The sequence below is a fragment of the Myotis nattereri genome (genome assembly GCF_964212035.1).
Source record: "Myotis nattereri genome assembly, chromosome: 8".
Lineage (NCBI taxonomy): Eukaryota > Metazoa > Chordata > Mammalia > Chiroptera > Vespertilionidae > Myotis > Myotis nattereri.
This window is the reverse complement of record NC_138083.1, coordinates 74,389,967-74,405,153: the sequence shown is the minus strand read 5'-3', so window position 1 is coordinate 74,405,153 and position 15,187 is coordinate 74,389,967. Positions and strand designations below refer to the sequence as shown.

Here is a 15,187-nt window from a genome sequence, read left to right as displayed (position 1 = left end):
TGTTTTTGTTTCTTTGCAAATAAAGCAAAAAAATCATAGTTGACGTGTAATTATGAATTATTCTTCAATGTTGCATTTTAAAAAAAGAAAAAAGTGAATACTTATTTTATTTATTCATATACTGATTACTGCTGGGCAGGCCCAGGCAGGAGATTCTGCTGCCAGATTTACCAGGGTAATGGATCTATAACTCGTGTGTATTGTAGTGATGAGTTTCACTCATATATCTTTTCAGTCCTGTTCCAGATTACATCAAAGCAACTGTAGAAACCGTGATGAAAATTCACCAGACAGAGGGAGATGGAGACATATTAGCATTTCTTACTGGCCAGGTAATTCCAATGGACCTTTTCTCTGTAATAAACAGACATGTTAAGGCAGCACCAGAATTAATACAGAAGCTGTTACTTTGCTTAGCTGTTTGTTTTATGTTTTATTGTATTTTGTGGTTACTTAATTGCAAAAAAAAAAAATTGTTTGGTCTGACGTCATTCATCTACTGACTACATAGTCAGAGAGTCATTGGCTCCTGCCTGTTCAGTCTGCAGAGGGTCAAATGTATTTGAAATTTATTAGCTGATTCCAAAGTATATTACACATTCATTCCATAAGCTGTTTACTAGAATTTAATATTGCATCAGGTGCATTTATATGTGCAGGTTGCTGCTGCAGGCTTCTTTTTCAGTGACACCTTTACAGCTTATCCTGGGGGTGCTAAGTGGGCACATCACTGGAAAGACAATTGAACAAGCCCAAGTGCTCACTCAGGGTTGTAACACTGTTCAGAATTACCCTCTAGCTAGAATCTTTTCCACTGTTTAGCATTTTCCACAGTTCAGTAATCTTTTCTTGAAATGTGTATAGCGATTTTATCTCCCACAGCTTGTTCATATGTATGCATTGCTTTGTCACAGTACCTCAAAGTTGAGTTAAATAGTTATTCTTCTTGTTTATTAATCTGACGGTTGCAAATTTTCACTCCACAGGCACCATTGTTGGGTAGCACTTAATTACATACCACCCCAGAGTAGAATGTGATCACACTGGAGTCATGAATCTGACCACAGTTAAAATCCTGATCCAAACTTTTGTATCTTTCATATGAAAAAGTGACATGCTTCAACTTCAAATTGATCTTGGTTTCTTTGGTTCCTGGTTCGATGTTTTAGGAAGAGGTAGAAACTGTCGTGTCTCTGCTGATCGAGCAGGCTCGAGCACTAGGTCGGACTGGGATGAAGAGACACCTCCGGATCCTCCCCATGTATGCAGGACTGCCTTCCTTTGAGCAAATGAAAGTGTTTGAAAGGGTGTCCCGCAGTGTCCGAAAGGTGAGACTAACCTGATGACCAAGGGTGTTTGCAGACATCTACAATCATTTTGGGGCCCTTTTGCTGTGCACTGGAAAGGTTTTGTTTTGTTTTTTAACATTGAAGTGAAACTTGTTATACAGGCAGGTTTCTTTAAGAGCTCCATGTTTCTGTGCAGTATTTTGAAAAGCACACAATAAATAATGTGTTGCAAAGATTTCTGAACCTGCCCCACAGAAGGGTCACTCTGACAGTAATTATCAGAGCAGGTGACTTCTTATCTCTTTCCTGCCTGCCTAATATTTCCCCATAACACAACACTACCTTGGCTTGCAGGACCGAGTTGGTGGATTGTGATCAGTGGGAACAATAGATATATTACTACTAGTGGTTCCTAAGCCATTGGTTTGAAGCATCATTTTGCCTATAGTGCCAAGTTTAAGTTAATTAGTTTAAGGTGTGGCTTAAAAATATTTAGCATTGAAATTGGGGTGGGGAAGGGTGTGGTGGGAAGCATTTGTTTGAAGGAGCCGGCAGGCGGCCATTCTGCTTCCTGCTCATTGTCCTCCTGGGCCTTACCCCATTTCCCTTCCATTGGATGAGGAAGACCCAGGACTGGTCTGAAGTCGCTTGTAGTAGCTACTCATGAGCAGGTGACAAAGAATACAGTAGGTGGGGGATGGTCTGGCAATCCGCTCCTACTTTGAACCACTTGGAAGAATGTGCTCAGCCTTCCGGCCACTGGGAGGGAGCAGCTGGAATCTTCCCAGTGAAATGTGAACTGTGGCCAACCAGTCAGGAGGCCGTGGTTCCGTTCCTTAGTCACTCTGCCCTGGGATGAATTACTCAACCTCAAGGCCAGGTTTTCTCCGCTGTAAAACATAACTAATAATAGATAGATGGTTTTATAGCATATGTCTGCTATATAAAAATGATAGGAAGATTTTTATGAAATGATAGATATAAAAGTGCCTTTAGAAAGTTCTAAGTGCTATCTATACATGACCTGTTGCTTCACATCCTTCAGGGGCAGCTCCAGTGCACTTGGAATAAAATATAAACAGCTCACAGTGTCCCAGAGACTGTGCATGATCTGTCTTAGCCTCCCTCCAGCCTCATCTTGTATTTACTCTGGACTCTGGCCGCACTGGCTGTTTCTCCTTTCTTTCAATTGTTTCTTCTACCTGGATCTCCAGGGTTGGCTGCTTCTTGTTACTCACGTCTCAGCTCAAAATCATCTTTTAGAGAGATTTCCCCTGGCCATCCAATCTAAAATAGCACAGCCCATTATTATAATATATAATAAACACCTTAAATACTATGTAATGTTATATTCATGCTCTGTTGTATTTTCTTTCTCACACTAGACTCTGGGAGAGCAGGGGTATTGTATTCTCTTGTTCATCATACATCCCCAGCACCTTGCACAGTGCCTGGCAAAGTACAAACCCTCAGAAAATAGCTAGAATGTGAGTGAATAAATGGGTATTACATGCGCAGGGTGGTGATTTATCTTAGTTGTACAAAAGACAAAAACTAACATTTGTTGAATATTTACTATGGGCCAAGTACCAGGATTAGAACCCAACACTGGGAAGGGAGTAAATATTATTTTGATGAGGAACCATGCTCAGGAGGTTAATTAACTTATCTAACATCACATGCTCTGGAAGAATTCAAAACCAAGATATTCTGTCCCTGAAACTTATGCTTTTGCAGGATACCAAACTAAATAACTTATTAAAAATGAAAAGAACCAAATAACTTTTATTTTTACTCTTTGTTCTATGGGGAACTTAGGTGATAGTGGCCACCAATGTGGCAGAAACCTCCATTACAATCAGTGGGGTTGTGTATGTGATCGACTGTGGTTTCATGAAACTCCGAGCCTACAATCCCAGGACAGCTATTGAGTGCTTGGTGGTGGTCCCAGTGTCCCAGGCATCAGCCAACCAGCGAGCAGGACGTGGTGGCCGTAGCCGCTCCGGAAAATGTTACCGTCTTTATACAGGTTAGTGTGGCTTTCTTCTAAGGGTTTTTTATTTTCTGTCAGCCTCGACATTGGAGAACATTATATTTACCCTCAATGGGCAAGACTTCACACAAAAGCCAGCCCTCCCTCACATGTCCCTCTGTAATCTGGCCCGCGCCACCTTGCTCCTCTAAACGTAGTACTTCTTTGCTACTAGTCCCTATTGGCCTATTAGTGTGCTGTTTTCTTGTTCTGGAATCCCTGAGCCCCCAGTAGGGGGTCCCATCTTTAGCTCTAGTCAGAGCATCTTTGCAGAGCTAAAATAGCAAGATCTATCTCACTGACAGCAAATAGTTGGTCTACTGCTCTGTACTGTGCACCATGCTAGACTCTAAAGGAGCAAAATAAATACCATCAGGACTGTTCTGGCCTTAAGGAGCCTTCTCTCCAGCTTGAAGATAGCCTTCCCTACAGACAGTGATATCCCAGAACTGCTCTTTCTCTCTCTGCACTTCTCTTGTGTGAGGGATGGTACTAAGATTTCTCTCAATTGTCCAGACTTGGTTTTCACATAATTTGCCATCACTTACCAGATCTCTTCTTTCCTTTTTGGTTACTGTTGCCCTTGCTCAGTCCTTGACATCATTCTTTCTTTTAGCAAATGTTTACAAAGCCAAGCACGGTGCCAGGGTTTGGAGATCTAGGGCTAGGTGAGACATGGTTTTGGCCACGTGTGGTCATTGACAGCCTGGTGATGGAGGCAGACCCACAATCAGATTGGCATATTGTGTGATAGGGTTGCCATAAAGGAATGAGCGTTGGAAGCAGAGATCAGAGTTATCCTGTTGAGGAGGACTTCAAAATCGAGTATTTGGGCCTGATTTTATTGGCGGCCCAGTAGTTACCCACTGAAGGGCTAGCAGTGGAGATTAGATTTCAGCACACCCGGCAGAGGGAGTGGAATGCACAAGTACATGGGTGGGGAAGAAAGGGGAAAAGAGTAGCCAGGGGAGGGAGGGAAAGGCAGAACCTGAGGCCAGAGATGTAGTGTCTTCCACCCCTGAAGGCACTAAGAAGGAATGGTTGGAGTGGAAAGAGAAAACCAAGGCAGGAAAATGCATCCTGAAATTCAGAGGAGGAGAAAGTTTCAAGCTACTTAAAAAAATTATTTTTGAGGGGAAATTTACATAATATAAAATTAACTATTTTAAACTGAACAGTTTGGTGGCATTTACAATGTGTAACCACCACCTCTATCTAGTTTCAAAACATTTCCATCCCTTTAAAGTAAAGCCCTTACTCATTAAGTGGTTTCCCTCCATTCCTCCCTGCTCCCGGCCCCTGGCAACCACCAATCTTTGTTTTGTCTCTATAGATTTATCTGTTGGATATTTCAAATAAATGAGATCATACAATATGTGACTTTCTGTGTCTGGCTTTTTTCATTTAGCATAATGTTTTCAAGGTTCATCTATGTTGTATCAGTACTTCATTCTTTTTTATAGCTGAACTAGAGGCCTAGTGCATGGATTTGTGCAACGGTGGGATCCCTTAGCCTGGCCTGCTCCCTCTTGCAATCTGGGACCCCTTGGGGGATTTTGTACTGCCAATTTCATCCTGATCCCTGCAGGCTAGGCTGAGGGACCCCACCAGTGCACAAATCCATGCACCAGGCCTCTAGTATGCATATAAGATCTTTGGTTAATCTCTTTCTGCCCTCTCCCCTTCCCGCTGAGATTCATCATTCTGTTCCATGTTTCCATGCCTCTGCGTTGAGCGTCTGCCCACTGGTAGTCAGTGCTCATCATAGCTAATGGTCAGCAGGTTGCTTGGGCTTTTATATATATATAGATAAGCCCTAATTGGTTTGGCTCAGTGGATAGAGCTTCAGCATGCGGGCTGAAGGGTCCTGGGTTCAATTCCGGTCAAGGGCACATGTCCAGGTTGCAGGTTCGATCCCCAGTAGGGGGCGTGTAGGAGGCAGCCAATCAGTGATTCTCTCTCATCATTGATGTTTCTCTCTTCTCCCTTCCTCTCTGAAATCAATAATATATATATTACATATATAGATAATATTTCACTGTGTGGATACAACACATTTTGCTTATACATTCATCAGCTGATGATTGTTTCCACCTTTTGACTATTGTGAATAATTGCTCCTATGAACATGTGTGTGCATGTACTTGTTGGAGTACCTGTTTTTAGTTCTTTTGGGTATATACCTGGGAGTAGAATTATGGGGTCATTTAATAATTCTGTGTCTTAACTTTGAGGAACTTAAGTGTTTTTTAAAATTTATCTTTATTTTGAAAATATTACAAATGTTCTTCCCCTCTACTCTCCATTGAGGAAATGGTTAGCATAATGTCATGCTTTAAAGAAATCTACTAGTAGAGTACAGACTAAAGACAAGCAGGTATATTTGTCTTCCTTAGCATGAGCAGTTTTAGTAGAGGTGGGGTTGGGAAGGCCAGTCGACAGCAGTGGGGTGCGTTTGACCCAGCCTCTCAGCGTTCTTGGCTAACCCATTACTAGACGAGCTTCAGAAAGCACAGCTCTGAGCATGCTGCCTGCTCAGGCCCTTAGGAGTCTCTCTGAGCCTTCCACAACTGTTCTCGGCTTACCGTCTCCTCAGTCCGCCTCCCTCCCCACGCTGCATCACAGCTGCACCACACTCCTCCTGGACATGCCTCTGTTTCCCACACCCACCTCATTCCTGTGATGCCTTTCCTTGAGCTGTTTCCTCTGCCCAGCACATCACATTCTCCGTATCCTTCACATCCTCTCTCAAATGGCACCTCCCTCGTGAAGCAACCTCAGTTTTCTTTCCATGGCTGTGCTTCTTCCTTCCCTGAGTCTCCCTTTTCCTTTGGGAGGACCGCTCATTGGGACCTTGTCTCAGAGGTCACTGTTTCTGGTCTTATCCCAGGCCAGCCGTGGGCAAACTACGTCCCGCGGGCCAGATCCAGCCCGTTTGAAATGAATAAAACTAAAAAAAAAAAAAAAAAGACCGTCCCCTTTTATGTAATGATGTTTACTTTGAATTTATATTAGTTCACACAAACACTCCATCCATGCTTTTGTTCCGGCCCTCCGGTCCAGTTTAAGAACCCATTGTGGCCCTCGAGTCAAAAAGTTTGCCCACCCCTGTCCCAGGCCCTTTCATATCATTGAAGCTTCTCAAAACCCTTGGCCTATGGCTCCTACAGCACCTGGCCCAGTGCTTCACTCTCAAGTCCTCAGTGGTGTTTAATTGGGTGTCACTCAACTCTTAGGAAGCACTAACTGCCTGTGAGTGTCTTCTCAGGGGGCTGTCCTCTTATCTGATACTTTGCTTCTCCCTTGGTCAGCTCGGTATTTGGAAATGTGGCTATTCTTCCAAAAAGCTACCCCCAAAATGCTGTTGAAACACAAAGGCAGTATCCCGTTTGGAACTTCCTGCTGTTGCCTGTAATCCAGAACCTTCCAGTTAGACCCAGGCATTTGACAGTTTGTATCAGTCACTCCAGAGAGTATTGGCTGTTTCCTCAGGGACGACTTTTATGAAGTTCTTCAGGGAGAGAGCTGTTTTGGTTTGCTTTTTCTCTAGTTAACTGCAGCTTTATGGTCTCCGTGGAAATGGGGCCACCCTGTGTAAAGGAGGGTGTTCACCGCTAAAATGTTGACTGATGTGGGAGGGTTTTGAGGGTGGAGCATTCTCTCTATAATCCATAAGCTTTCTGAATATGAACAAAATGGGTTTAATCTCTTTCTCCCTCTTTCCCCCACCTTTTTGTCTAGCTTTTATAAGAAGGCCTCCCAGTCTCTTTCCCTCCCTCCCTGTTCTCCTGTCCCTCCCATCTTGGCACCTCTGTGCCTTGTGCTTTTTCCTGTGAGAGGTCACCTTTTGTTCCTGGTGGGGCAGGCACGCAAGCATTCATTAATCTACTTGGGACAGCCATTGGGATATGAGTGTGACGTGTGTGCTTGGCTCATTGATTCGAAGAGTTAGATTTGGACAGTTTTTGCTCTTCATAAGATTTGGTCATTTACTGTATTCTGGTTACTTGGTAATGTATTTTGAAATTATTCTTTAGTGTTTATATGTATTGTTCTTGCCTTTCGATTTACTCTATCCCAAGCAGAGGTATGGTAACTGGACACCAATAGTGATTCAGCAAATACTTGTTGCTTTGATTTAATATTTTGCTGACAAAAAACACATTCTAAAAGAAGTGTCCTAAAAATAAGAGGATAAACTTCCATAATGATGTATTGTTTATAAAGATATAAATTGCTTAAGTATTTAAGTAGAATGGTCTTTCTTAAACATGAAATAACTTTATATCATAATATATGCATCTGATCCGGGAATCCTAGAGCCTCTTGTTAGAGAAAGAAAACTGTCCCTTTGTCATAATGATTGCATTTGATTGTGGCATTTGATCCCAAACAGTTGTGATTTCCTATCCTCAGAGGAAGCCTTTGACAAGCTGCCTCAGTCCACTGTTCCTGAGATGCAGCGGAGCAACTTGGCACCTGTCATCCTGCAGCTGAAAGCACTGGGAATTGACAATGTCCTCAGGTTCCACTTCATGTCGGTGAGTCCTGCCTTCTGTCTGCGGCCAGGGGAGGCTGGAGGGCTCTCAGGGGAATTGTTATAGGGCATGTCAGCTTGCTTGCTTTCTCTTTTTTTTCTTTCTTTCTCCTTTCTGTTCCTTTTCCATTTCTGTTTCCTTTCCTTCCTTTCTATTTAGCTCCTATGTTGTGTGCTTGCTTTGTACCAGGCCTTGTGTAGGCTACAGGGGGAATACAGCCAGACCAGTTCCTGTCCTTGTCCACGGGGGAACAGAGACAAGTAATGAGTTATCACAGTGCACGTGCCCAGTGCTGGGAGAGACAAAGGCAGGGCCCCCAGCCCAGTTAGTCACGCCTGTGGTGAAATGTGCAACTCATGGGATTTCACCAGCTCGGGAGGGGGAGCGAGATGCAGGACAGTGAGCATGTTTGGCCTGCATGTGAGAGTATTATGATTGGGGGAGCCAAGAGGGCTTTGGTAGAGCTGCAGGGAAGGGTCTTGTGGATGATTGGTCTCACCTTATTCCCCAAGGCAGGTTTCCAGGTGTGAAATTATTGGGTCAGAGGGCCATAGTCCTTTTGTAGGTCCTTGACATGTGGCCGAGTTGCTTTATAGTTATAAACTCCAGCAGCACAGGAATGCCCTACTCATAGTGCTCCTATCATACTATATGACTTTCTTTTAGAGTTTTGCTAATTTGATTGATGGTGGAGAAGGAGAAAGAAGGTAGAAAAAATACCATCTGTACCTTATTATTTTGATTTTCGGAAGATAGTTTTTAAAATAAGCTTATTGTGCACTTTATACTTTTATGTTGTTAAGCCATTTATCTCTTAGAATTAGCGTTTATTAGTGTTTTTCAGGAGTCCTTTAACTATTAAAAAAATTAACCTTTGTCCACAATATTTCTTGCAAACAGTTTTTCTGTTTACTTGTATTTTACTGTTTTTAAGTTTATTATTATTTTTTAATGTGCAGACATTCTAAACATTTCCACAGTAAAGTCTTTCTGCCTTTGCCTCTATGGCTTCTGTTACTGTGCTTATGAAGCTCTCATATCTAGTTCAGTTAGTTAATAAATATTCACTCATATTTTCTTGTTGAATTTTTATGATTTGAAGACTTGCATTTTAACTCTTTGTTCTGTCCTACCTGTGTTGTTATGTGGTATGGCAGGTCTGGATTCTTGGATAATAAAATCCCTAATGTCATACCTGTCACATAAACTAGGCAAATGAAGGAATAGAAAAATAGCACTCTTCCTCCCAAAGGAAATAATTATGGTTTATCATAAGTGTGGAGAAAATGAACCCTTTGTTTATTGGTGTATAGTACAAGAAATTATAAAGAAAAGATGAAAAGTAAATGCAAATTAAAAGCTATTAAAAACTCACATCTAAGATTAAAAGAAAACATAATGGCAACAGTGTTAGATCAACATGTCAGTAACTACATCATGTAGAATAAATCTAATGTCCACTGAAGAAAAAAGCTAAAGGAAAGGAAATAGCACAAACAGTAAACTAATGTCAGAACATGCTCGGCTTTTCTAGAAGAGAGAGAAGTGCAAATTGAAATAATTGTAAAGTCCACTTCAAGTTAATCAAATGATTGAACACAAGGAGAGATGGTAAGAGCCAGAGCTGACCCAGTTTGGGAAAGTGGTGTCATCCTGTGTTTCAGTCCTCATGGAGGCATTCCTGATACTATTTTATGAGCCAGAGCAAGGCCTGATATTTTCTCAGGGAAATTTTTCCTGGAAAAAAGTTTCAAAAAAAGACAAAAAAGTCCATGTATTATAATATTTATAGCATCACTTTGTTTTAGATTAAAAAATATAAGTGATGAAAACCATAAACTCTGGACAATTGAGAAATGAAGAAAATACATACAAATTCATCTTCACGTAGTCCCTTCCAGTTATTTCCCCCTGAAAGGGTGTTTTTCACCATTGGATTTCACTATTGAAATCACGGGGTTCATATAATTTTGTATATTTTGCAGTGCTAATTACAGTAGTAAAGAACTGAAAACAACTTAGTTGCCCACTAATAAGAAAATTGCATATTTTACAGAGTATGTATGGCCTTGATGGAATGTTACTCAGCTCTCCCAAGTAATCACTGAAGTTCCTATGGGTACAAGAAACAATGAAAACAGAAAATCTAACAGTGAGGAAAAACAGCTAAAATTATACATACCCAGTCCTTCCAACTATGTTAAAACTGTTTGCATATGATCCCAAACCAGATGAGGCCATAGAGAAATGCTGGTAAATGTAGTAGATGTGTATTTAGGTGAAAATATTAGGGCTGTGAGGAGAGGTTTTGTTCTTTTTTGTTGATTGATAATAAATTCAAAGAGCGGAATTAAAAGGTGACTTAGTGATTGACTAGAAGTAGGGTCAAAGATCAGAAGGACTCATAAAGGACCTCGTTAGTTTTGTTCTGTACGTATTCAAAACCTAGTTCAGTGCTTTGCCGTTCCTGTTGTCAGCTCTCAGTAATCTCAGGGTAAAGATCCCAGAGAGATTAGGCTCCTCCACTCAGATGCTGTGTATTTGCCTCTGTTGTAACGTCGGATGTCAGAGGCACTGAGGAAAGGCTAGTGAGTCAATTCCATGACTTAGTCAACCATGATGTGTGGAATGTCCTCTGTGTAGTGAATTAGGTCTAGTTCTTACCGTCATAAGTGTGTGTGTATAGTCATCACAACTTTTAAAAGTACAACGTTGTTCCTTGGCTGTCAGTGGGTGGGGTAGAGTGAAAAAAGTGAGACCTGGGTTCAGTTTCTGGCTTTGCCATCCATCAGCTGCCTACTTGACCCTGTTCAAATGTCTTTTACTGATTTTAATTTCTTCATCTGTAAAATTGAACTAAAACAGTGTGATACATATAATATGTTTGTTATGTGAATGCATTTAGACCAGCCCAGCCAGTGTTGCTCAGTAGTGAATTTCAATCTGTGAACCAAGAGGTCATGGTTCCATTCCAATCAGGGCTTGATCTCAGGGGGTGTTCAGAAGGCATCCGATCGATCATTCATCAATGTTTCTATCTCTCTCCCTTTCCCTTTGTCTCTCTGAAATCAATAAAAACATTTTTTTTAAAAAGAAACCACACAGTTTGAAAACTATTATAATTTTATTACCTGGCTTATTATAAATGAAGTCATTTAGCAGTAAGTAGTAATGGTGCTTGGCAGTTAGTAGATGCTCAGTAAAGATTTGTGGAAGGGCCGAAACCGGTTTGGCTCAGTGGATAGAGCGTCGGTCGGCCTGCGGACTGAAGGGTTCCAGGTTCGATTCCGGTCAAGGGCATGTACCTGGGTTGCGGGCACATCCCCAGTGGGAGATGTGCAGGGGGCAGCTAATCGATGTTTCTCTCTCATAGATGTTTCTAGCTCTCTATCTCTCTCCCTTCCTCTCTGTAAAAAATCAATAAAATATATATTAAAAAAAAAAAAGATTTGTGGAAGGAAAGAAGGAGGTGAGGATCTAGATCAGACTGAAGGTCACAATATTACTAGTAGCTTTGTTTAACTTTAGGTTATCTGGCATTCTGTATTATTTTCAGGACTTCAAATTCAATTGCATGTCAGTTACCACTTATAGGCAAGGATTGGAGCGGGCTCTGGGTGATGCAAAGATCAGTTGCCAACCAGTAGTGCAGTATTTTGGGTAGTAGAAGATTGAGACTAGGCAGTGAAAATTAGAACTGTCTGATGTGAGTTTAGGAAAAACAAGGAAGTAGTTCAAGGTAGTCCACTTCTGATGGAAGCATGAGGAAGGGCCTCCATGGGAAAGGTTTAATCAAGCTGAGATTAAAGGCTAAGCAGTGTTAAGGATGCTGAGATGTATAGAAAGGATATGTTAAGGGGCACCAGCATTATGTATAGGAGCATGGAGGTGAAGTATGGGCCACGTGGAGGGGAGAGTGGATTCGATCTGGAAATAGTCACATTTTTATGTCTGTCACCTGAAGAAATTAATTAATTTTTATATTTTTTACAGCCCCCTCCAGCACAGTCGATGGTTCAAGCATTGGAGTTACTCTATGCCCTGGGAGGTATGCCTATCTATTATTACTAGTATATGTTCTCTGAGCTGTTCACTAATATGTGATGTTAGGTTGTATTCACTTTAGGGCTCTTAGTATCTTCAGGAATGGCATTGATTCTCCACACATAAATAATCCTCTTAAGGATTCTTAAGCTTTATAGAAATAGGAAGGTGTGATTAATAGTACATGACGTCTACTCCTGACAATGAATTAATTAAGCATATCAGTACATTAAAAGCTACTCATAACCATCAGCAGTGCCAAGCCCCCTCCTAAAAACATCCAGGAGATTTTATACCAGTATTTCAGGTGTCACCTCTCCAAACCTTTTTCTCTGTCCCTCCCCCCATCCTGAAGTCTGTGGCTCAGCCTTCGTTCCCTGTGGAGATTTGGGTAGCATCCAGCCTGGGTAAAGAAACACCATGTTATGGGGGAATCTGTATTCTCTCATTGTTTGAAAATGTAGTGTTTCCCTTGAGAGAGAAAATTGTCACCTAAATTCACCACCTCAGGAAATACGTATTTTTTCCTGTGAATATTGCCTCAAGTTAATATTATATCCATTTTGGTAGTATGTTTCAGTGGAGGTTTTAGATTATTTTTTTTGCTTTTAACATCTTTATTGAGGTGTAAGTTACCCATTTAAAATGTACAATTCAATGGTTTTCAGTATATTCACAATGTTGTGCAACCATTGCCACAAGTTTTTATCACTCCAGAAAGAAATCTGTACCCATCAGCACTCACTCCTCATTCCCTCTCCCCTCCTCCTCCCAGGGTGGGTCCTGCTAATCTACTTTCTTTGTCTGTAGATTTGCCTATTCTGGACATTTCATATGAATGGAATCATATAATATGTGGTCTTTTGTGATTGGCTTCTTTCATTCAGCATGTTTTCAGTATTCGTCTATTTTGGAGCACATATTAATACTTTATTTCTTTTTATTGCTGAATAATATTCCATTGTATGGATATACCACACATTTTTCTTATTTACTCATCAGTTGATGGACATTTGGGTTGGTTTCCTCATTTTGGCTAATATACATAATGCTGCTATAAACATTCGTATACAAGTTTTTGATGGACATCTCACCAACAATGTATGGTGGTTTCCAATTTCTTCACATAATAAAAAGTTGCTAATACTTGTTATTATCTTTCTTTTTTTTTTTAATATATATTTTATTGATTTTTTACAGAGAGGAAGGGAGAGAGATAGAGAGTTAGAAACATCGATGAGAGAGAAACATCGATCAGCTGCCTCCTGCACATCTCCCACTGGGGATGTGCCCGCAAGCCAGGTACATGCCCTTGACCGGAATCGAACCCGGGACCCCTCAGTCCGCAGGCCGACGCTCCATCCACTGAGCCAAACCGGTTTCGGCTGTTATTATCTTTCGTATTATAGCCATCCTAATGGATAGGAAGTGGTATCTTGGGTTTTGATTTGCATTTCCCTAATGACTAATGGTGTTGGGCACCTTTATTGGCTACTTGTATATCTTCTTTGGAGAAAGGTTTGCCCATGTTTAATTTTGGGGAATTGTCATTTTATTATTGAGTTGGAGGAGTTCTTTATATAGTGTGGGTACACGTTTCTTCTCAGGCCTGTGATTTGTAAATATTTCTCCCATTCTGTGGGTTGGCTTTTCACTTTATTTTTTCTTCCTTCCTTCTTAAATATGTTTCCATTGATTTCAGAGAGGAAGGGAAAGGGAGAGATAGAAACATCAATGATGAGAGAGAATCATTGATTGGCTGCCTCCTTCACATCCCCCAGTGGGGATCGAGCCCACAACCCGGGCATGTGTCCCCGACCGGAATCGAACCTGGGACCCTTCAGTCCAAAGATCGACGCTCCATCCACTGAGCCAAACCAGCCAGGGCTGGCTTTTCACTTTTTTGCAGTACAAAAGTTTTAACGTTTTGTTTGTTTGTTAATCCTCACTGGAGGATATTTTTTTCCATTGATTTTTAGAGAGAATGGCATGGAGGGAAGGAGGGGGGGGGGTGGTGGGAGAGAGAAAGAGAGAGAGAGAGAGAGAGAGAGAGAGAGAGAGAGAGAGAGAGAGAGAAATAGTGATATGAGAGGGATAGAGAGATACATCGATTAGTTGCCTCCTACACACGGCCCAACTGGGGCCGAGGATCAAACCTGCAACCCAGGCATGTGCCCTTGACCGGGAATCGAACCTGTGACCCCTTGGTTCGCAGGCTGATGCTGTAACCACTTAGACACACTGGCCAGGGCAAAAATTTTAAGTAATTCAATTGTCACTTGTGGTGTCATAGCTAAGAAACCATAGCCTAACCCACTGGCATAAATTTTTTTTCCTAGGTCTTTTTTGAAGTTTTTAAAATAGTTTTAGTTCTGACATTTAGTGGGTTTATGATCCATTTTGAGTTAATTATTTGTATGGGGTGAGGTAGGAGTCCATCTTTATGGACATTATATTTATGATACTTCCCTGTGAAGGAATAAACAGTTACTGATTTAAAGATCTTCAGTGATTTAAAAGGCCTTTAGGTGGGTCTACACCAAGGCAGCCCAGAGTGAATGTGTGCCAGGATAGGTTTCTATCTCCTGTCCTCAAGCTTGTAATAGGAACTTGAAAGCAAGGTTTCCTGGATTATCTGTAATGGGGATGGGAGAACGTTGAATGCATAGAAGTTTTTCATTTGGACTAATTTTTCTTCAATCAGCATGACATTTAAAATATTTTCTATTTCTTCATGGCCCTAAATTAACTGGAAAAGATAGAGGGAAACACCCAACTTAATTTAGTTTCAAGCTGAATTATCACCTTTAAAGAATCATTTGTTTTAATGCTGCATCTTGGGAATAGTCTAAACAATAGTCTACATTGTGGGCATTCAGTTTCTGGATATTGGCCAGTGGCAAAGAGGCAAGGAGGGATGTGGGGAATTGAAGGAGTCTGCCTGCCTGGTTCAGTAGACTGCCCAGGAAGCAGCTGGACAGACAGCTCTGGTGTTGGCACCAAAGAGAGACCTGGGCAGGTGTTTAGATTCATAATCATGGCCTGTAATTGCTCACATAGTAAGGGAAGAACGGAGGGCATGGAGTGTCATCCTGGGACATCTACCATGGGACATGGAAGAAGATCCAGAGGTGACAGGGAGTAGCAGGAGCGGTGGCAGAGCAGCAGGAGGGGGGAGGGGGTACTGGGAGCCGGGGAAGAGTGCTTCCAAGGAGCTGTGGTCTACAGAGTCAAAGGCTGCTGCAGACCCTCCGGAAGCGCCCTTTGTATTTTGCACTATGTGG

The 15,187-nt window shown here is 41.6% G+C and overlaps 1 protein-coding gene across 1 annotated transcript in view; it reads left to right on the top strand.

Annotated features, from left to right (window-relative positions):
- Nucleotides 1-15,187, top strand: part of DHX35 (DEAH-box helicase 35) — a 63,464-nt gene that overhangs the window by 32,034 nt on the left and 16,243 nt on the right. Inside the window, exons 10-14 of the mRNA XM_081097799.1 lie at nt 236-332; nt 1,170-1,328; nt 3,108-3,318; nt 7,738-7,862; nt 11,853-11,907. Of these exons, the coding sequence (XP_080953925.1) occupies nt 236-332; nt 1,170-1,328; nt 3,108-3,318; nt 7,738-7,862; nt 11,853-11,907 (647 nt within the window). The remainder of the gene's footprint in view (nt 1-235; nt 333-1,169; nt 1,329-3,107; nt 3,319-7,737; nt 7,863-11,852; nt 11,908-15,187) is intronic.